Source organism: Molothrus aeneus, chromosome 1, assembly GCF_037042795.1.
Source record: "Molothrus aeneus isolate 106 chromosome 1, BPBGC_Maene_1.0, whole genome shotgun sequence".
Taxonomy (NCBI): domain Eukaryota; kingdom Metazoa; phylum Chordata; class Aves; order Passeriformes; family Icteridae; genus Molothrus; species Molothrus aeneus.
The window spans coordinates 123,949,917-123,970,933 of NC_089646.1; the positions used below are offsets into that span (position 1 = coordinate 123,949,917).

At 45.2% G+C, this 21,017-nt stretch overlaps 1 protein-coding gene across 2 annotated transcripts in view; it reads right to left on the bottom strand.

Moving 5' to 3' along the window:
- The window catches only part of TPD52 (tumor protein D52), a 40,921-nt gene extending 22,300 nt beyond the window's left edge, over positions 1-18,621 (bottom strand). Inside the window, exons 1-2 of one of the 2 annotated variants that reach the window (XM_066564171.1) lie at positions 18,501-18,614; positions 10,066-10,147 (exon numbers count right to left, since the gene is read on the bottom strand). In XM_066564171.1, the coding sequence (XP_066420268.1) occupies positions 10,066-10,072 (7 nt within the window). In that variant the 5' untranslated portion in view covers positions 10,073-10,147; positions 18,501-18,614. Of the gene's footprint in view, positions 1-10,065; positions 10,148-18,500 lie in introns of both variants that reach the window. The other variant, XM_066564163.1, reaches the window with a different exon arrangement.
- Between the last annotated feature and the right edge of the window lie 2,396 nt (positions 18,622-21,017).

Here is a 21,017-nt window from a genome sequence, read left to right on the forward strand (position 1 = left end):
GTGGTCTTCCACCACCCCCATCTTTCCTCGGTAGATCCCAATCAGGCAGCAACAGTCAGGCTCCTCTCCCCACTCCAACAGAGTTTTATATGGCATAAGCCATTTTAAGAGCCATAAATCTACTTAAGCATCTTAAGCCAATCTAGATTCTGTAGCATCAATTTGATCTTAAAAGTCTTACCAGTTTACAGACAAGTAAAGCCTTTCAGCACCCGATCTGAGGCCTTAAAACTGTATTAAGAGAAAAAGATGCTGTGAAGCAAGAGGACAGAAGCCCAAAGACTAAACAAGCCTGAAATTTGTACATTAGTGCTCCTATTTTCACATTGCGCTCTCTTCCCTTCCTTTAACAGCAGACACTTCTTTCAGTCCCCTGAGATTTGTGCATGACATGAATGGAGCTGCACAGCTACAGCAATTCTGAACAGTACAAGCACAGGCTTCTGCAACCCTGTTAGTTATGGTCAGCAGAATGTGGCTGAAGGGGTTAAGTGTCTGCTGTCTTCTAGCAGATCAACACAACACCATGATATTAATCTCAGTACTTCAGCCTCCCCCACATGCTTTCTCTGGACAAGCTCTGCCTGATACAACTACATCATTCAGTACAGTTCTTTGTACAGAAATATCTTCTCCAGCACCTTCTTTAGCCTAAGTGCTGCCTTCAGTCACTCTTATTAAAACAAACAAAAAACCCAAAGAAAAAGCCCCCACCAACAACCACCACCTCTTTGAAGATGTATCTCCCTGCAACAGAAACACTTGCAAATGTTACAGGTAGGGATTAGGGGTTGCCAGTGCTGCTCTTCTCTTAAACCAGAGTCTCAGCCCGCGGTATTTCAGACAGCTGACGCACGTCTTGGTGAAGGCAGCAGTTCTTGTCTCTCCTCTCAATCCAATTATAAACTCAGACTCATTTCCTGAGCTCTTGTGAGGGAATACATCCACGCTCCAGCATATCCTACGACTAGACAAGCTGATACTACAGTAAAATACTTAACCTATTCATGTCAGACAAAATTCTCTATATTTGCACATATTCTCTACTGCCTTGCAAGGGTTTCAGCATTTAGAAGATTAGGCAGAAATCCCAGATTTATGACAAAGTTGTGTGTCTCAAACAGTGCTCAAAGCTCATGTTTGTCAGCTCCAACAGTAACAGGTGAAAAGCTTTCCGATCTATGGAAAAGGACCAGGCCAAAGGACAGAGTACCACCCCAGAACCAGTGATCGGAGATTGCACTGACTTTGGAGAAGTCAGATCAAAACCTGCAAACACAGAAGAACATTTCCAAGTGAGATTAAGAGAGTCAAAACACTGTCAGGTAGATTTTAGAGGAATGTGTTTAGTTATTTCACTTCAGCCACTTATCCCAGTCATGCTGCCATTCTCTATAGACTCTGATCCCTCAGGCAAGAGACTGACCCTGTCAAAAATGTAAAGAAACAGTGCTGAGCTGCAGCTAGATGATAGCTGGAAAAGATTAGGAACACTGCAGTGCAGAAATGGGATTGTCTCAAGCAAAGTTTCAGTATGTAACCTTGCAATCTAATTAAAAGTTTTACTTGAGTGACTCTGGAGTAACTTCCAGCCTCCCTCAGAAGACAAGACTACTTTTCTGCACTCTTAAAGCAAACCTCCCTCTTTTAACACAGCATCAGCATCCCAGAGCCTCCATTTCTGAAAAGCAGCTCCAGAAAAGTCCACCATCCTCAATCTATGTTACCAGGTCCCACCATGAAATTGACACTGAGGTTCTAAGAACAAAGCGAATTCAATTACACATTAGGCTGAATTACATATTATATATCTAAAATTAAAACCACCAAAAAAAGCACCCTCTGTAGTCTTAGCAGTACCTTAATAATACCAACAAAATCTTCATTGCTTGTGGGACTCAGTAGCTCCCACCATATAATTCCCAAGTTGATGCCTGAATTTGATGTAGGACAGAAATTCCATCATTTACTATCAAGGGCAGAGGTACAGAAGCAACCAAGCAGCACACAATTTGATGCAAGCAACAAGAGTTTAGGGTAAGTACTTCACAAAATCCATTTTTGAAGATATTCAAAAGCCATCTGGACGTGATCATCAAGGTGGACATAGATATCAAGGACTAGTAGTCTTTAATATCTTTACTGATGACACAGATAATGGCATCAACTGCACATTCAGCAAGTTTGTAGATGATCCAAAGCTGCACTGTGTAGGTGACAGAACAGAAGGACAAGGCACCATCCAGAAGGACCTGGAGAAACTCAAGAAGTGGGCCCATGAGAACCTCATCAAGTTCAACAGGTGCAAGTGCAAGGTGCTGCACCTGAGTCAGGGCAATGCCAGATATAAGTACAGGCTGGGAGAAGTCCTTGAGAGCAGCCCTGCAGAGAAGGATTTGGGTGGATAAAAAGCTGGACATGAGCCACCAGTGTGTGCTTACAGCCCAGAGAGCCAAACACATCCTGGGCTGCATTGAAAGCAGACTGACCAGCAGGTCAAAGGAGGTGATTCTTCACCTCTACACTGCCCTAGTGAGACACCACCTAAAGCACAGCACCCAGCTCTGAAGTTCTCAGCAAAGAAGGGCATTGACCTGCTAAAGCTGATCCAGAGAAAGGTCACAAATACGATCTCTCTATGAAAGATCCTACAAAGACAGGCTGAGGAAGTTGGGGTTTTTCAGCCTGAAGAGGACTCCAGGGAGGCCTCATTGTGACCTTCCAGTACCTAAAAGGGACTTGTAAAAGAGGAAGAACAACTTCTTACTTTGTAGGTAGACAGTGACAGGACAAGGGAGAACAGTGTCAAACTAAAAGAGGAGAAGTTTACATTAGACATCAGTAAGAAATTAGTTTCTCAGAAGGTGGTCATACACTGGAACAGGTTGCTCAGAAGTGGTAGATGCCCCATCCCTGGAAGTGTTCGAGGCCAGGTTAGATGAGCCCTGAGCAACCTGATCTAGTTAGTGGGTGGCTGCCCCCCCTGCCCATGCCTGGGGGTTGAACTGATGAGCACTAAGGTCCCTTCCAACTCAAACCATTCTGTGATATGGTTCTGGTGGGCAACCAGCTCCAGGTGGCTCTGCCCTAACAGAGGGGTTGAACCTCTAGAGGTCCTTCCCACCTTAACAATCCTGTGATTAACACAATGGCTGTAACAAGTCACAGGCTGCTCCTCCAGATTCTCCAAGGATCCTCCAGGGACCTCTCTTCTTCAGGAACACAAGGGGTCCTGGCACCCTGCCTTAGGGCAGGTCTGTGGCCTACCCTTCATCCTGTGAAGTAGATTTACAAATACCTAACTGCTGACAGAATAAAGTTCCATTTTCTCCCACACTTTCTAAACTGAGATATAGACAGAGACTTCATGGGAGACTTTTCACTTCTTTACTTCTACTCAGTGCACAGGAGTATCATGACAGCTGACAAGCAAAGCATTGCAGCAGTAGAGACTACACTGGTTTCTCTTATGAGGCTGCAGGAAATAGCTGAAAGATTCTGGGAGGGGAAAAGTCTCCTGTATTTTCAAAAAAGGGACAAGCTTACACTTCACTCACTTAATGAATGAGCAAGCAACTTTTTGGGCCTGACATGTGACTCCAGACACAGAAGCAGCTCTTGGCAAGTACAAAAGCCATCTACTTCCCCCTGACACCCCTTCTCCAGGAGGGAAGTGAATGTATGCTTCTGCAGCAGGAAGAGTTCACTTTTGTACAGAAAGAAAAAGTTGCAATAGACAAATAAACTACCCATGTCACTGAGCTAAGGCTGCCTTTCAGCAGGAGCCTCTCCTCCTTTTACCCTTTATCAATTGTACAGAGACCAAGGAAACTAGGCTCAAGTTAAGCCTTTGAATTCCCTTCTCAGACCCCTCAATTTATTTTTCATCCATTCCAGTGCAGTTTCCTTTACTCCTCCAGTAACTCTCTACTGCATGCTCTCAGGTTCCCCAAGCAAAGCTCCTCAGCCCAGAAAAAAGCTGATACAAAAGCTTCCAAACACATGTCAGTTCATCTAGAGATGTCACCTTGCCCTTCAGAAGCACTGGGAGAGTCACTTCTGCGCTCAGGACACAGTAATTTTTAGCACAAGCACACAAATCTCCCCAAAATAGTCAGAGCACACTAATCTTCACATGAGCTTCCACAAAGGATCACACATAACACCAAAAGGAGTGACATTTTTTAGAAGTACTGCTAATTTTACCACACACAAGTCACTGGTTGCATGGTTAAGGTGCACTCCTGCTGTAGCCTGGCATCTTATTCTGCTATCGATAATAAAGATCAGCTTTTTGCTTAGCAATAATGGCAAACCACCAGATTTTTTCCCTTCTCAGGACTTTACTAAGTAAGTTTACGATTTTGACTTGTATTGTCAAACAAGTGTAATTACATAAAACTTAAAGCACAATTTCTCAAAGGCAAGCAACTGCAAGTAGCAAGCTGTATTGAAATCCTATTAACATTTCTGCTCTTGGCTTATCTGAGAGCATAGCATGAAATATCTGTGAAACTGTAAAACTCTGCCTAGTCAGCAGCAAAGTGCACTAGTATGATAAATTCACAGACATTTAGCCCCAGAAATGTTTCAGCTCATAAGAACCTGCTCCTGATCCCCCTTCTTCAACCAGTCAATTCACACCTTTAGACCAGTAATGGGCTTTGCTACAAACCCTTCAGAGAATCAGCCTGTTCATGAGGTACCTAAAAGCTGACAATGGACACTGAGCCAGTTACAGCTTATCCAAGCAGATAAGCCCATAATGAAGACAAGCCCTTATTATTCATTTACATTTCTCACACTGTAGAGTTTCAGTGCACCCTCCTAAACTTAAGGAAGTACAACCTAACAAAGCAGTGCTAATGGCACACCACCAGACTGCTGATATAAAGTACTTGTGCAGCAGATCACTATTACTGGGAATCTCTCACTTGAAAACCCAGAATAAGCTGTGTTGTTTTCCGTGCAGCACCAAACAAGACACATTACCTACTCCTTTACAGTCCAGCACTTTACCAGTCACCCATTCAACTGTGCAGTGCTTGAAGTGTCCTGTTCCAGATGGAGTGTGCCTGCTGCTTGCCCCTACTGCTAAATTCCACATCCAGCTGGGAGGCACCAATTCCTACAGTGCTTCCAAACAGATGTGGAGCAATAGCTATCACTACTTAAAGGATCTTGGACACATCCTGCCAGGCTTGCAAATTGGACAAACTCAGGATGTGGGCTTGAATACTTCTGCACTGCTCTTAATCTCATTTAACAGATAAGAGAGAGAATCCTTCAGCTGTGCATGCAGCAACCAGCAGCAATTCACTAACAAACCAACTGCACTGACCAGCTTTTCTTTCTAATATAATGCAGATAATGCATCAACCTTTAGATTATTATGACCACTGAAGTTGCCATTATATTAATAAGTACTCTGAGATTTTATCCAATTGATATGTCCTTGACTGACTTTTAATGCTGCTTGAGCTGAGTAAATCCTGTTAAGAGACATTTGCCCCTACTTCAAGTCACACTAGGACAGTAAATTAAATGAAACTGTTAGCCTAGAGAGATACTGCTGTCACATAAATCAACAGGCAGTCATAAAACACTAATCACTCCAAAAGCTGAAGGTGGCAAAGATAAGGGTCAAGCAAGTTTGTCCAGTGATGATTCCACAAAAAGACATAAAGCTTTAAAGGACTCCCAGGTCCTAGAAGATTTAAGCATACCTGCCTCTATGAGATCAGACTTCGGACATGAAATGCTACTTTTTGCTGCTGGGTGACATTACCAGGCAACCTGTATTTCCTTTTTAACAACCTACACAGGTCCAGATCATGAAAGTACTAATCTCTCAAGATTTCCAAGCAATATTAATATATTTATGCACCATCTAGTTGTGTTCCAGCCTATTCCATACAAAGGGAAGTTTTCCTAAATATCAGCATGCTTAGATAAGTGTCCAGCCTCCTCATTTATACTTCACAGCAAAGTAAGTAGAATGAGTTTAACCATTCATTTTACTGAAATATATGATAGTGGACAAAACTGGAAAGACCTATCTAATGCACAGAAAGTCAGGCAGGCAGTTTTCCTGATTCCGGTGCAGTTGATGTGATGAAAACTACAGGGGGAGGAAAGAAGTGCAAGTTTAAAGGAGAAAAGTTTGAAAGATATTGAGCTTCGTCACTAAAAGTAGACAGGAAATGAAAGAAAGGAAGGGGAGGAGGTGACTGGGGTTATTTTTAGTTTTATGTGGGTTTGGTTGTTTGTGGGTTTTTTATGTTGGGATTTGTGGTTGGGTATTTTTTTTTTTTTGGTAAAGAAAGAACACCTCCACTGATTTTAGTAATCAGCTGCTCCAGAACTGCACTCTTCCACAAGTTGCCTCCTCCCAGTATTTGACCTGAAACAGAACATCAGTGCAAACTCCAAGAACAAAGCTTTACACTGTTATGTGAAATCTAAGTTTAGCATCACGCGCTATTGCACAAGCTAATTCACGACACAACTCATTTCACAACTGTAAATGTCAAGCAAAAAAAATACATATATTCATAGCCATTTGAGTACTGGTCATGCCCTAGTTTAATGGATCCACTGTGTTTAAAAGATTACTCTGGTAAACTTTTCAAGCTTTATGGCTAAGGACTGCTCTAGCTGGTACCCAGGTTATTGTTACATCAGATTTGGCACATCACAGCTCGGCTATCAGCACAAAAACCACTCAAAATAACTCAGAGCTTAAATAGCTATGAATATATACTGCTAGTCCTCAGTTGTCAATCCACAAGTGTGCCCTGCAGCAGGGAGCTGTGATACAGCATTATTACTAAGAAGCCATCACATCCCTCAGAAATGCTGCTGGCACCACCTTGCATGAAGGGCAACGAAGGCCACTCCAGTAATATCACCTTGGAACAGGAAGACTAGAGAAGTTATTTTACTTTGCACTTGCTCTATCCTTAATTTATCAGTTTTCCCTTCTAAAAATATTAAAAAGTTTTCTCAGCTCCTCTTGACAAAACACAGAGGTCTTGCTTTGACTTTTGTATCCGTCTTCTTGTATTTTCACTTTCTCAGAAGTATGAATAGGAAAACACTCTTCATTGGGGATGGGAGGGAAGTATGTTTTTGGGATTCACCAAGGTGAAGCTTAGTCTTGAATTGTAAATAAGAAACAGAAGCATACTAAAGACTTCATGTATCAGTGTGCTAACACAGAATGAAAGTCTGTACATTCATTCCAGTAAAGCTCTCCCTTTTGCCATTTATCCCAAAAACACTTCCTCACCACAGAGAAAGTACTCAGCACGTCACTCTGCTAATTCCGTTGACACAAGTTGTTTTCCTTCTTACACAATCTCCAGAAATCTGTCATGCCAAAAAACCTGCACAGTGACAGGCACAGAAGCCAATCGAAACCACTCAGCTTCAAAGCAGGAACTCCAACAGGTTTCACTTGCTACTGTTCAGAAATGTGCAGAAACTAATTCTCCCTGCTCACCACTGCTCATGAACCATAGTACTCATGTTCATCTGCAATTCACACACAAAGGCAGCAAAGCGGGATGCGCCAAATATCCTTTAAGGGTGGTGTATATTTCCCAGTTAAAGATTTGGTCAGTATCTGTGTTTTACCATAGAATGGTTTGGGTTGGAAGGCAACTCCAGTTCCCCTGCTAGGGACATCTTAAACTAGATCAGGTTGCTCAGAGCCCCGTACAGTGTTTCCATTGGACCTTTCAAACGTCCAGTGGACCACCAAAAACTTCCAATGTTTTGAGGAATCAAGCATCCACCACCTCTCTGGACAATCTGTTCCAGTGTTTCACCACCCTCATCATAAAAAATTTCTCTATATCTAGTCTGAAGCTACCCTCTCCTTCAGCTTAAAACAACTACCCCTTGTCCTATCACAACAGGTGCTGCTAAAAAGTCTGTTGCCATCTTTCTTATAAACCTCCTTCAACTACTGAAAGCTGCAGTAAGATTTCCCTGGAGCCTTCTTTTCTCCAGGCTGAACAAGCTCATCTCTCTCAGCCTTTCCTCATATAATAGGTGTTCCACGCCTCCAATGATTTTTATGGCCCTCCTTTGAACTTGCTTCAACAGGTCCAAGTTTTTCCTGTTCTAGGGAGCACAGAACTGGACACAACACTCCAGGTGGGATCCCATGAGATCCAAGAAGAGGAACAGAATCCTCTCCCTTGACCAGCTGGCCACTGCTGCTTTTGATAAGGCCCAGGATGTGTTATGGCTTTCTGGGCTGCAAGTACACACTGTTGACTCATGTCCAGCTTTTCACACACCAGCACCAGCTCTCTCTGCAGGTGCTCTCAATCCCTTCATTCCCCTGCCTGCACTGATACCACAGGTTGCCATAACCCAGAATAATTTACAGGAACAAATTACACACCTAAGAGTGAGAACAACTTGCAGCTCAGAAGTTGGTGTTTTAAGCAATGCACCCAGAGGGGAGCATTAAGCAGAAGGCTCACCTACCATTGCAGCTGTGCTCTGAGAGCACCAACCACCTTCCCTGCAGCATTGATGGACTGTTAAAACCAAGTCCTCAAAACCATATTTGAACCTGAAGGATCCCCATACATACACCAGCAAAACCATGAAACTCCTGCTTCTTTACAGAAGTGCCTACTCTGTATTGTCCAACCAACCCAATCAGTGGGCAGTTAGTGCAGCCCAGCACACAGAGGCCACGTCCTGCAATACATGCAGCAACTCTCTGGGCCTTGTTATGTGCCTGGTGAGCAGCTGGCTTTGTCCTCCTTTGATATTAAACAAGTTTATATTGAAGGTCAGCACTGCTGGAAATGAATAATCAAGACTGTATTTGCAGTAGACCAATTTCTGCAGAAAAAGTCAACTGTTGGAGACACCACAATCCAAAACAAAATTCTTCTCCCTACACTAATCAGAGATTCCTCCAGAAAAACAAAAGGAACTAAGTTGACTGAGATTAACCTGAAGGGCAGGAAAGCAAAATTTGTTTGCATTTAAAAATCAAGACTATATTCAAAAAAGAGCACTGCACTATATTCAAATTCAGTCACTGCATTTCACTTTTCCCAAGAAGGATACTACTACCTGCTTAGTGTCTACACTAGTTCTGCTATATCAAGTTTTAACAAGTTCAATATACAAAGCTCAAGTAGCAGTTCATAAAGTACAGACAGGTGTCTCTGTTGTACCTCATCATTTACTAGAAGTGCACTAAGAAATTCAAATGTATTTTAGGAAGGCTAATATTTAAGATTGATTGCTCTAAACAGTTATTTAAATGGTAGCAGCAACTGTTTATTCCTTCACCAGAGTTTTCAGGCAAGGAAGTTTAGAGTGGGTATCTAAAACACATCTTTACTGCAGTTAAGGACTGCTTTATTGGAGAAAATAACAGCAATGTTTCAGTCTTCCCCTCCTTCCAAATTATTGCACTTAAATCATATGACAGTAGCAGCCAGCTAGAAGTGCAGTAGAGTTTTTGGCAGTTAAACTACCTAAACAACAATTTCCATGATTGACAGGATCCCCCCAACAAGCTTGGGGCTGAAGTCCTCACGCACCCTGAACCAGGAGCTGGTGGAAAAAGGTACTGTGCAGGGATCCAACCATGCCTGAGCCCTGGAAGAAGTAGAGAGCCAGACCCACAATGTGCTCAGTCTTGTTCAACAAGAAGACCAGGGATGAACACCTGCTTGGCCAACAGCAGCACAGCACCAGTTTGCCATTTCAGACAACAAGAAGCTGAGGTTGTGACCTTCTTCAGATGTCCAGAGAGCTCTCCTTGGGGTCCTCTGCGGGAACTTCTGTTCCCTGTTGCTTCAAGCGTCTCCAGAGGTGGTGACACACCACACCACAATGCTCTGAACACAGCAGGTGGACCCATCCCTTTCTTGAGGGCCCATGACATACTTGGGATGCCAGAGCTGCACAGGGGCCCCTACATGTCATACTTGGGATACCAGAGCTACACAGCACCTAGACAGTCTGCCCAGGCAACAGACAAAAGACTTCTCACAATTCAGAGCAGAAGAAGGTAAAACATACCTGCCATGCAGGCACCAGAGCAGTCTTAAGAGAAAGACAAGAAGTCATTTCAGGTCTTTCCTTTTACTCAAGAACAAACTCCCTGTTAAAAAAAAAAAAAAAAACAGTTTTGGAACACAACACTTGCAAGTAGCTTGCTGAGGAGACGAAACAGAGCATGAATGGTGCTTTTATGAGCTCATAGCTCAAAGCAAAGCACATTGCAGTAAAACTGCCTGTTTTCCTGCTGCCAAGACAGTGACATCTGGCAAGAGGAAAGTCAATATTTAAATCAGGCTCCATTCCCACCCCATGCCTAGGCTGGTACTACTTCTGATGCTGAATGCACGTCAGCTGCTCAGCAAAGCCTCTTCAGGGACTGCCTGGTGCAGATTTTTGGTGCTATGGAAACAGCCTGCACAGCAGTGTGTGATCTGCTCACACACACCGAGCCTGTGTGTGTGCAGGCACAGAGCTAACCTCTGCAGCAGTAATCAAAGCAGCTCTCAGCAGTCAGCAGGGTAAAAACAGGGACTGATCTGGGGGCTTTCTCCTCTGCCTTCTCCTGCTTTTCAAGACTCCACAGATGTAGAGATGTAGGCAAAACACTTTTGAGATGTGCTGAAGGGATTTCTCTTCTGTGTAACAGTACAGACACTAGAGAGAAGGGTGCACTCCAGCCAGTGGGAGCTGTGCTCATTTCATAACCCACACCCTTCTTTTGAGTAGGAAGTACTGGTTCCTACTTAAAGGACAGCTTCTTTAAAGATGCTTCTAGGCAAGTCCTTGTACAGCCCCATTCCTGGGAACCTGTGTGAGGAAAAGCAAGGGACATCAAAACTCTGATGTACTCCTGCAGGGACTACAGGGTATCAGTAGATGCAGGTTCAATGAAATGGTCTTCTTCAAAGGCAGCCTGTCCTGGCAGCAGCTGCAAATGTCCACCACTATGTTATTCCCAGGGACTGGATTGCTTTAGAACAGCAATCAACATCAGACAGAGATGACTCGAGTAGAAGCATAAGGGGAGTTTCTTTCAAATTCTGCTATCCTGATCAAATTAATCAAGAGTTTCTAATGTCATGATGTGATAAATATTTAGGAGAGAACAGACAAAGAGACATGAGTAAGATCACTTATTGCTCATCTTGGTAGTAGTTTAATTAAAATATTTTAGGCAAAAACTAAACAATGCAAAAGAGACACAAGCAACATCCCCAGTGCTCAGAACTGAAACACACAGCTTTGCCAGGCTAAGGAGCAGTTAAAAAACATTACTTACAAAGCTTTGTTTTCAATCTTTTTGAGTTTTTTCTCATGAACCAACATCACTGCCATACATGGAGTCCAATCCTAGCGAAGCACAGGAGGAGCACCTGTCTGAAAACACCAACTCCAGCCCAGGTTGCCCCCCTTGGCACATCTTTTCATCTCTGTCTGCACTCCCTCTAGCTGCTAGACAAGGGAAAGCTAAACAGGAAAAATACCTGTTCTTCTGCCTCTGCTTGCCTAACACATCACCCCCAGCAAGCTGCAGGTGCTCCCCAGCCTCTTTGTTACTCCACAGTACAACACAGGCATTGCTAGTGACAGGACATCAGCTTTGAGCCAAGCTTGCAAGGCCCCAGGACTAGAGACTTGTCAGGCTTGCTCTGTTTCTACCCTTCTTAATTTGCCTGTGGGTTTGTTTTTCTTGGTGTGTCTCAGAGTACAGACACAGAATGCGAGAATACAGGCATGGAACAAGTAAGGGAGCACAGAGCTGACAGTGGAAATCCCATGGCTGTAAGAAAGTCATCAGTCACCGGTGGAAATGTGCAGTTGGACAAAACTATTTTAGAGATAACAGAGAACAAAGGAATGATATCTAGCATATATAAAAGGCACTTTCTGTAATAGCTTTGGATGAAACACAGAGCTTGCAAAGCCATGAAAGAAACAGCAGATATGTAAAAAGCAAACATAACAGAAGGATTCTAGTGGACCCTGCAGTGAGGAAGAAACCACCACCATCCTATTCCTCCCAGAAAAGGAGTCACAATATGACAACTTGCTCTAATACCCCTGCCACTGCCAAAATGATACTAACAGTCTCAGAAGCCAGGGGAAGGATGAGTAAACCACCAAGAAAAAGGTGCAGAAACTAAGTTTGTATGTTAGCTTTATTATTACTAAGACTTCATCTGCATAATAGTCTTTTTCTAAACTAATTATTGAATTAGGCTGCTAAAATTTCAATCACACTAACAATAAACAGGTTTTCTTTCCATGTACACACACAAAAAGTGTGCTTACTCTTTACCTATGAAGTTTTTAAGCACAGTACACATTTGTTGTTCTTCTGGGAGGCTACAAGCAGGAGAGGGGCAGTTTAGAAGCCTGTCACTCCAAACCACGTGTCAAAGCATGTCTTCAGACCTCAGTTCTGCAGAAAAGGGAGCATTCCAGGCTTGGCCAAGGCAGCATTTGCTGGGCCACTCCATGTCAGTCAGCATCCAAGGACACTTACTGCTCTGCTCTCACACTCTGGAATAGAGAAGTCAGCTTGCGAAACAGGAAAGCTGCCTCTTTCAGTGACAGCATTCACACCACAGCAGTAGTGCTGGCTTCTCTCCAGATAGCATCAATCCACCCCTTTCTGCTCAGGAGCAACCAACAGCACAGTGAGCATTTTTCCACACACCAGCATTTGCTAGCAGCCAGTGCTGTGCTGCTTCCCCTACCCCACCCAGGGACAAGTGGCTGCAGACTCCTGCAGGGGTACGTGAACTAGCACTAGCAGAAAATCCATACAGCCATCTACACCTCTGCCAGAAAGAAGTGTTTTCACAGCACAGCAAGGATACCCCAGACCAGTTAGCCTGACTCATGGTATCATCCTGCCAAACAGCCAAAGCCAACACACAGCTATATATTCTTTCACTTCTGCTCCCTTAACTGGAGGCAGAGGAAAAGGAGGAAGACAAGTAAGAGGAAAAGGCAGGAGTGCCACTGAACCTTCAGGAGGGATCCAGATTAGAAAGTTCTGCGTAGCTGAACTGTTACTGCAGCCCTTTTCAAAAGAGAAGGCTTGCAGTAGGAAGCCTGTCCTCCAATACAAGGTTTTTGAGTGAAGGTTCCCAGTCACTCTGGCTAACACACCCAAATATGAGCAATTCTGAAGACACTCTCCACCTTTAACAGGAGAGAAAGCTGTCCCTCTGGAGACTTAAATTGAAGCTGATACAGAGTGACTGTGTTGGCTGAACAAGAGCATTTCAATTTAGTGCTTAATCTCACTTAATGCTTGCTTTCCCTTTCAGTCACCCTTTGTTTGACATTTTTCTGCTTACTCACTGCAGGATATTAAAAGAACAAGGCTAAACACCTCCCTTCCTCCATATAGGAAATCTCAAATTAGAAGTGCCCATATTACAAAGACTCCAGTGAAGGCAACAGTGGGGCCATCATTCTCCTACCTGGAGCATCTTTAAAAAGCACAAAAACCCCACACCTATCAGGTGTCTGCTGCACAGGGCTCAGCAAACGAAACTGTTGCTCTCTGCTATTAAATTAAGAAGGAGGATTATTTTCTTTTGAAAATTGGTCAAGAAACATTGACTTTCAAAAACACTCCCTGCACTGTATCTGCTGCCATGGAAACATCACTTTTTGAAGAGATATAGCACATATCCTCTCTTACCTGCAGCAATGTCCAGCACCCTCAGGAATCAGCAATCCACAAACAGCTCACTGATTTTACATGGCAAATCTAGGCCCTTGTTTTCCTACAAGACTTCTCTGTACTGGCTGAGGGACTTCCTGCCAATAAAAACTGGCAGAATATCTTCCTGTTAAAGGAGCAAACAGTTGTGAAGAAACAGTTGTGAAGAAAATTGTAAAGGACAAAGCCTTTACAATTCTCAGGTAGCCAAAGCAGTTTTTTGGATGTCCTTACCCAGTAGGGTCAGTGCATGGCAGAAAGCATCAGAAGCCCCAAGACCCACTTCCTTTATCACCCAGCTCCTCCTGGCACTATACTGACATCTGGCTCACAAAGCAGAAGTTGTTAGTCAAAGGCTGCTGTATTCAGCAGCTGTAGAAGACACGGGGAAAAAATGTACATACAAGATAGACAGGAGCATGAATAGAGATATGAATGAATTAAAAATGAATAGAGATAACATTCCCAAGGCTGAGTAGCAGAGTATGTGGTTACTGACAGCCCCTGCAGATGGAAGGGGCTGTGCTCTGCAGCCTCCAAGCACAGTTCATAGCAGCTCAACAGCACTCATGCCCAGGCCAGGAGAGGTGCTAACATATGGCAGTCAACTTTCAGCCATGAAAACCAGCTGTTCCCACTTCACCCACAAAACATCCAGATCAAGCAGAGCAAGGCACTTCTTCAGCCTCCACCAGCACATTGTTAAACCAAAGCCAAGTTGCAGTGCTTAATTTTAGGCCAGAAATGTCAGCCTGAGCCTCCAAGGCCTCCCATTGCTTTGGTGGGCATTCACAGTGGGAGAAAGGGGGAACTCGTGGGCTGCTTCAAAGTGTGGGAAACTGGAATAAAAAGGAATTGCATCAGTTTCATGTTGGATTTTAAAAGCCCCAAGCAGTTACAGCTTGGCCTCATTGGAGATCAAAGGATCCTCCTTTGCTAAGCTTTCCCTGTACCAAAAGGGTGAGAGCAGACCTTATTCTGCCTGAGTGAAGGACTGTATTGATTGCTTGGGATAGCAGTCATTGTAGGGAATAGGGAAAAAGATCCCTGTATACCACAAGCAACAGACTCTTTGCACAGTTGGAGCACTGGGCTGGCCCCTTCCCCATACCCTCCTGAAGTGGGTGTGAGTATGAATGAAGAGCTCAAGTTACCCTGCAATGCTACAGCACTGCAGAGGGCAGGAACAGCTGACACTGTTCCAGCCTCCAGCTGCCCACCCAACAGCTGTGCATCAGCTGCTGCAGCGTCCCTCCAACACAGCACACTGATCCCCCACATTTCTGTACCTCATTCATGCACTGGCTGAGAGAGGAGGACAGCAATGCCATCAATCTCTGTAATGCCACCTCACTGCATCAGGATCCTCAGCCTGAGACAGAACAGGTTTTCCCCACCAATACAGTTTTTCTTGCAAAAGAAATGAAAGCCTGCTGCTGTTCAAGGGACCTACTCATGTAACTCTTCTGATATTTCTACTATCTTCAAGTCACTGTTACAGACACTCAGCTCAGTGAAATCATTCTTTCTTTGCAGTTCCCACAACAGCTGCCCACTTGTATTTACTTACAAGTGTTTGATTTCACAATTGAACATTAAGTGAAAAAAAAAAATCCTACCTACAGTACTGCAAGTACCTAGTGATAAGAAAACAAATAAAGCAGTAGGAAAAGGTGCAGCTTTGTCCAATAGGACAATGGGGGAAACCTTGTCCTACTGCCAGCAACAAGTTCTTTCTGCACAAAAAAGAATTTTAAAGTCCATTTTGTCAGCCCCAAAAGTGCAAGTCAAGGCTACAGGAAAAGAAAGGCTTACATAGTCTCTCAAGAAATCACATGTAGTGTTTTGGGACTCCTTTTAAGTACCACAAAAGCCTGAAGATTTTGAAAGACACCAGATTACATAAGTGAAGTGTTGCTGAAGCATAAGAGGAACCCCTGAACACAAGACTGGAGATGGATCATCAGTTACCAGATAACTGTGCTGTGGTGCATGTGTTTGTGAGACTGCTCAGTGGCACAGTCTCCTCATTCAGAACACTGCTTCCACTGCAGGGGCAGCTTCATCCTTATTTTTCCACTGGTAAACTGTACCAGCACCAACAGTAACAGTGGCAAGTCAGAGAGAGACTCATTTTGCAAGGAAAATCAGGTGTGGTTGTGGTTTGGTTGTTTTGCTTTCTTTTGGTGGGGGAGAGTAGGGAGGAAGAGGGGTCAGCAGCATCTTTGTGAAAGCACAACTGCAGTTATTAATCTATTCAGCAACTAAGTCCATACAGTGAATCAGATTTTTGTTCATGACAAGTTAAAGCAACAGAACAAGGGACTCCTCATCTCAGGATAATATTATATCCATTTGGCTTGAGCTGACACTACCGCTTTGGTGCCCGTAATCACAGAGCAAGAGACTCTGAGTGTTTGGAGACCCATTTCCAGAGCTGTTGGAGTGCACTGAGAATCACATGGAGCCATCCAGCCAGTCCAAATATCCCTTCACTGAAAACAAAGACACTTCAAGTGAAAAGTTGCTCATTGATTCTGATGCTAGGCTAGGAACAACATTTTAAGTACTGCTACCAAACATGACTGCTCAAGAGAAAGGAGAGACTTAAGCAAGGTTCTACAGCTGGAGCATTAGCCTTGTCTAGTTTGGCTGCAGTCTTGACCATAACCTAGATTTTCTTCCTACCTCCTAATTACCACTATCTGAGAAAGCTGTCACCATAACAACAGAGTGCAACCTCTGGCTCGCAATTTTAAACAAATAATTTCTGTTTGGGAGTGGTAATCCAGAATGTTTATGCAGGCACCAGAGACAGGACCTGATGGCCTGGACTTTAACCATATATGTTGGCTTTAGTGAGTAATAATATTTTATCATCAAGCAGTTTCCAATGTAAGCACTCCAGTTTGCCAAGAAAGGTGGTCTTTGACGTCTAACTGGCAGGGTATTAGAAGCCTTTAATTAACTGGCACAAGTGTGTTGACTATTCTAGACTTTCCCACCATACCTGCAGATCTCCATGAAGAGAAAACAGCATAATCACTCCAAAAAGAAGGCAGAGGAAGAAGGTGTTGCACCATGTTTGCTCTGTAACAGTCCCTTACATCACACTAGGTACACTATTCTGACAAACATCCTGAGGTGTAATACCCTCTTTGTACAAAGCAATTTATAACAGAAATGAGTACAACAGCAAAACAAGCCTCTAGTAAGTGTCAGGACTGTCACTAAAGTTTTTCAGAAGATCATGTTATTTTACCCTTCTTGCCCATCATTAGTTGTTTAAAACCCTGCAGTTGCAATAAAGACCTCTGCCTTTTTTATAGGAGACCCTCAAGAGCTTTGAGACAACTACTGAAATCAGTTTTAATGCTCCTGCAGCTGGAATTAAAATTCTGAAGCAACTGACAGTTGTGCTATTTTCTGGCACAATTCTGTTAGTTGGTGCCCAAGAATAGGGTTTGGGGGCTGTTTTCTTTCCTTTTTTGGGGAAGTTTGGTGGGTTTTTTTGTTTGTTTTGTTTTTAATTTATACTTATATTGAAGACAGACACATCACTTCAAAATGGTTGAAGGAACCTCTCTGAGGTGATTCAGCCCCTCACCAGATTACCTTCTGCTCAGGCAGAGATAGCCTGACCTTTTCTGTAAATACAGAGAAACTCAGAAGGCATTGTTAATTGTACAAGTGTACTACACAATCCTCAAAACCCTTAACTGGGAGCAAATCAAGGCTGGCACCTGCTCAGCTGGCAGAGCACAGAGCTTGACCATGGCAGAGTATGGGGTACATTCCCAGCAGCTCCTGCACTTCCAACATCCCAGCTGCCACAAGTGCAGGCTTCCTGCTATCCCCAGCATGCCAAGCAGGAAAACCCTGAATGAAATCAGCCCAAGGGCACAGACACCGAGCTGGGCCAAGCAGCCCTGCCAGCTTACCGCAGGTAACTTAGTGACCCCAGCCTGCCCTACCTCGTCTAGAGGAGAGCAGCTGGCCTGTCGTTCAGTACCACACCATATAAAAGGCTCCAACTGATTCATGAATGGTATTACATTCATAAATGTAACACACTTCTGTGGGATAAGCCTATACACCAAGAGAACGTGCTTTGCTTGCGTTCATGGCAGTTTCCATCAGGGCACCAACTATTGTCTTGGGCAAGCAGTCCCAAGGTTTTTGGGTTCCAATAAACCATGAAGTTTTAGGAAGGCAGGCAGGCAGGACACCAGTCTTCCCGGGCAAAATGCACACCAGTGAAGTACCACAGAGGCGCCGGCCCTGCTGCCGCTCAGCGGCCGAGGGACAGCTGCCCAAACAGCTGCCAGCTGTGGAACAACCCCGGCTCGAGAGAATTAAAAGGGAACAAACCCTGCGCGCAGCGCTGGTCAATCGAAAGTTGCACACTCGTATAATGGAAGAGCTTTACTTTTACTGCAGGGTGAAAGCAGAAAGTTTATTGTGCCCGCGAAGCGCCGCGGGAAGGCCGGGACGCGCTGCCCGTGCATCCGCGGCTGGGGGCGGCCGGCAGCCGCCCCGCGCTCCGCCGCCCGGCCCCGGTTCCGCATTTCCCGAGCCGACGGCCGGCACAGCCTTGCCCAGGCCGCGGGCAGCGCCTTCCGCACCGCCCCGGCCGCAGCGCTGCCCGGCCCGGCTGGGCTGGGCTGAGCAGGGCAGGTCCGGGCCGAGCAGCGAGGGCTGCGAGAGCCACCGCCGGCCCCGCCGCGCCGGCAGCGCCCCACCCCCGCCCTACCTTGGTCCCTCGGGGGCTCCATGGCGGCCCCGCGCCCGTCCCGGTGCCCGTCGCGGCTGCCCCAGCCCGGCTCGGCTCGGCTCGACGCCCGCCCCCGCCTGGGTGGCAGCGGAGGCACCGCCCGTGCCCGCGGGGCGGGGCCCGCCCGTCACTCAGCGGCGCGGCCCGCCCAGGTGAGCGAGCGCCGCCCGCCCCGCCCCGCCCCGCACAGGTGAGCGCGGCGCGGCCCGCACGGGGGAGCCGCCCCGAGCCTGCCCCTGGTCAGACCCTCACCGGCTGTACCCTGGCTCCAGGGCAGCGCCTGGCTCTGCAGTGCTGCTGCACCTCGGCGTGTGCGGGCTGACACCGCGTGGTACCGGCTCGGTGCGGAGAGGCACAACCAACCTGCTGCCCGCAGCTGGTGAGACGGGCAGGAGGAAGCTGCCACCGAAGAGATCCAGTTCACAGAATTAGTTAGGTTAGATAAGATCTCTGAGGTCAACGAGTCCAACCTATGACCAAACACCCGCTTGTCAACCAGACCATACCACCAAGTGCCAAATCCAGTCTTTGCTTAAACACCTCCAGAGACAGGGACTCCATCACCTCCCTGAGCAGCCCATTGCCATGTGTAATCCCCCTTTCAGTGAGAGAGTTCTTCCTAATGTCCAACCTAAACCACCCTGAGCTTAAGACTGTCTCATCTTGTCCTGCTGCTTATTGCCTGGCACAAGAGGCAGATTTCCACCCGGCCACAAACTACTTTCAGGTGGTCACAGAGAGTGATCAAATCACCCCTGAGCCTCCCTTTCTCAAGGCTAAACAACCCCAGCTTCCTCAGCCATTCCTCACAAGACTTGTGCTCCAGACCCTTCTCCAGCTTTTGTCCTTCCCTGGACATGCCCCAGCACCTTTGTGTGGCTGTGGAATCTTCCTTCTGGTTGTATATCAAAATATACCCACCCACACAAATTGTTGCATTACAGAAGTTAAACTGTGATTTTATTCTCACTTTAGAGATTGCCTTGCAAGACTCACTAGCATTTACACTAGGCAAGCTAATAGCTGTGGCTGCCTTAAAGAGACTTCAGCAGCTGAAGAGAAAACCAACAACTGCTCCAGCTGCAATCCTAGCTGCAATCACAGCTCTTTCTATTAAAATATCATTAAGTGCAGAGTTTTCATTATGCATTTTGACCAGCAGGCTGCCTTACTGAGAATATTAAGCTACCAAATAGATCTTTGCTTCACCCTTTTCAAATCCCTGGCCTTGACATCTATGGATTTGATTGCTTTAAAAGATCAATGTTTGTGCAGAATGAGCAGCAAGGCCTCCATGGCAGGGCTGTGTGAATAGCCAAATTGTCCCCAGCGTTCAGCAAGCACAGTCACATGCTAAAGCAGAGCACAATAGAGAGTCATGAGGTGCCAACTCAGAAGGTCCTTGCTTTGGATAACAAACAGCGGCAGCAAATCCAGGTAGTTTTCGATCCACAAGGCAGCTGAGGAATGTGAGCTTTTCCTAGGGAAAAGGAAAGCATGTTTATATTCTAGGATATGCATAGTTGCAGCAGGAGGTTGTTAGAGTGATGCTGTGAAAATAGGGAGTCATTCAGAATGTACCCTGCATGTTTATATTTTTTTCCCAGATATATGACTCAACAGAAATTCATCCCACATATCTCAGATATGTTTTATGGCAGTTTCAAAAAATAAATTCAAATAGATATTTGAGAGACTACATCTGCTTCTATTAAAAAAACAAAACAAAACAAAACAAAAAACCCCAGATGTTTTTCCCCTACAGTACTCCACTTGAAGTCCTAAGCTTTCCCACTGACCAGCTGATATGTGATACATTATCTGTAATCACAATGGAAGAATATCAGTACAAATAAAATTTGCCCTCCTTTGCAGGGACTTTCACTATCAGCAGGCTTGGCAGCTCTGAAATGCCTATGAAGAACCAACTTGCAGAGCAGTGAAGCTGTCAGCATCTCACCGCCTCTTGTAGGGGAAGGGACATTTCATTAGCATGTCCATAAAAGCAAGAGCTAGCCATCAGGAAAGGACTGCTACCTGGAGAGCTGATTCAGTACCCTCTGGTAGTGGCACTCCCACCATCCCACCTCAGTCTGGGTAGAGCAGAGCACTGCTGAGTCACTCACCACCCACCCAGCTGAGGAACACCCTGTTCAATGAAAGTGCAGCCTGAATGCATGGTTTTGCTCCCACTTGGCTGAACTCAGTGTCTAAGCTTAGAAATATTCTCTTCCCAGTCCTGCTGGATACTGTGCTGCTCAATTTCCCCAGCAGCTGTGGCCCTCTCACAGTAGCAATGGGACTACATGTGATACTAGATCCTAAGTAGGTCCCCAGCTGTCCTGCCCAGAAAAAATTTAGATACAAGAGACACAGTCAAACCCACCATCTGCAAATACAATGATGTATTGCCTTTTTACTCATTGTCCTGAGTAGCAAGGAGATGGAATTGTAACAAGCATCTATTACTCAAACTGAAGCCTGTTAAAAGGTATA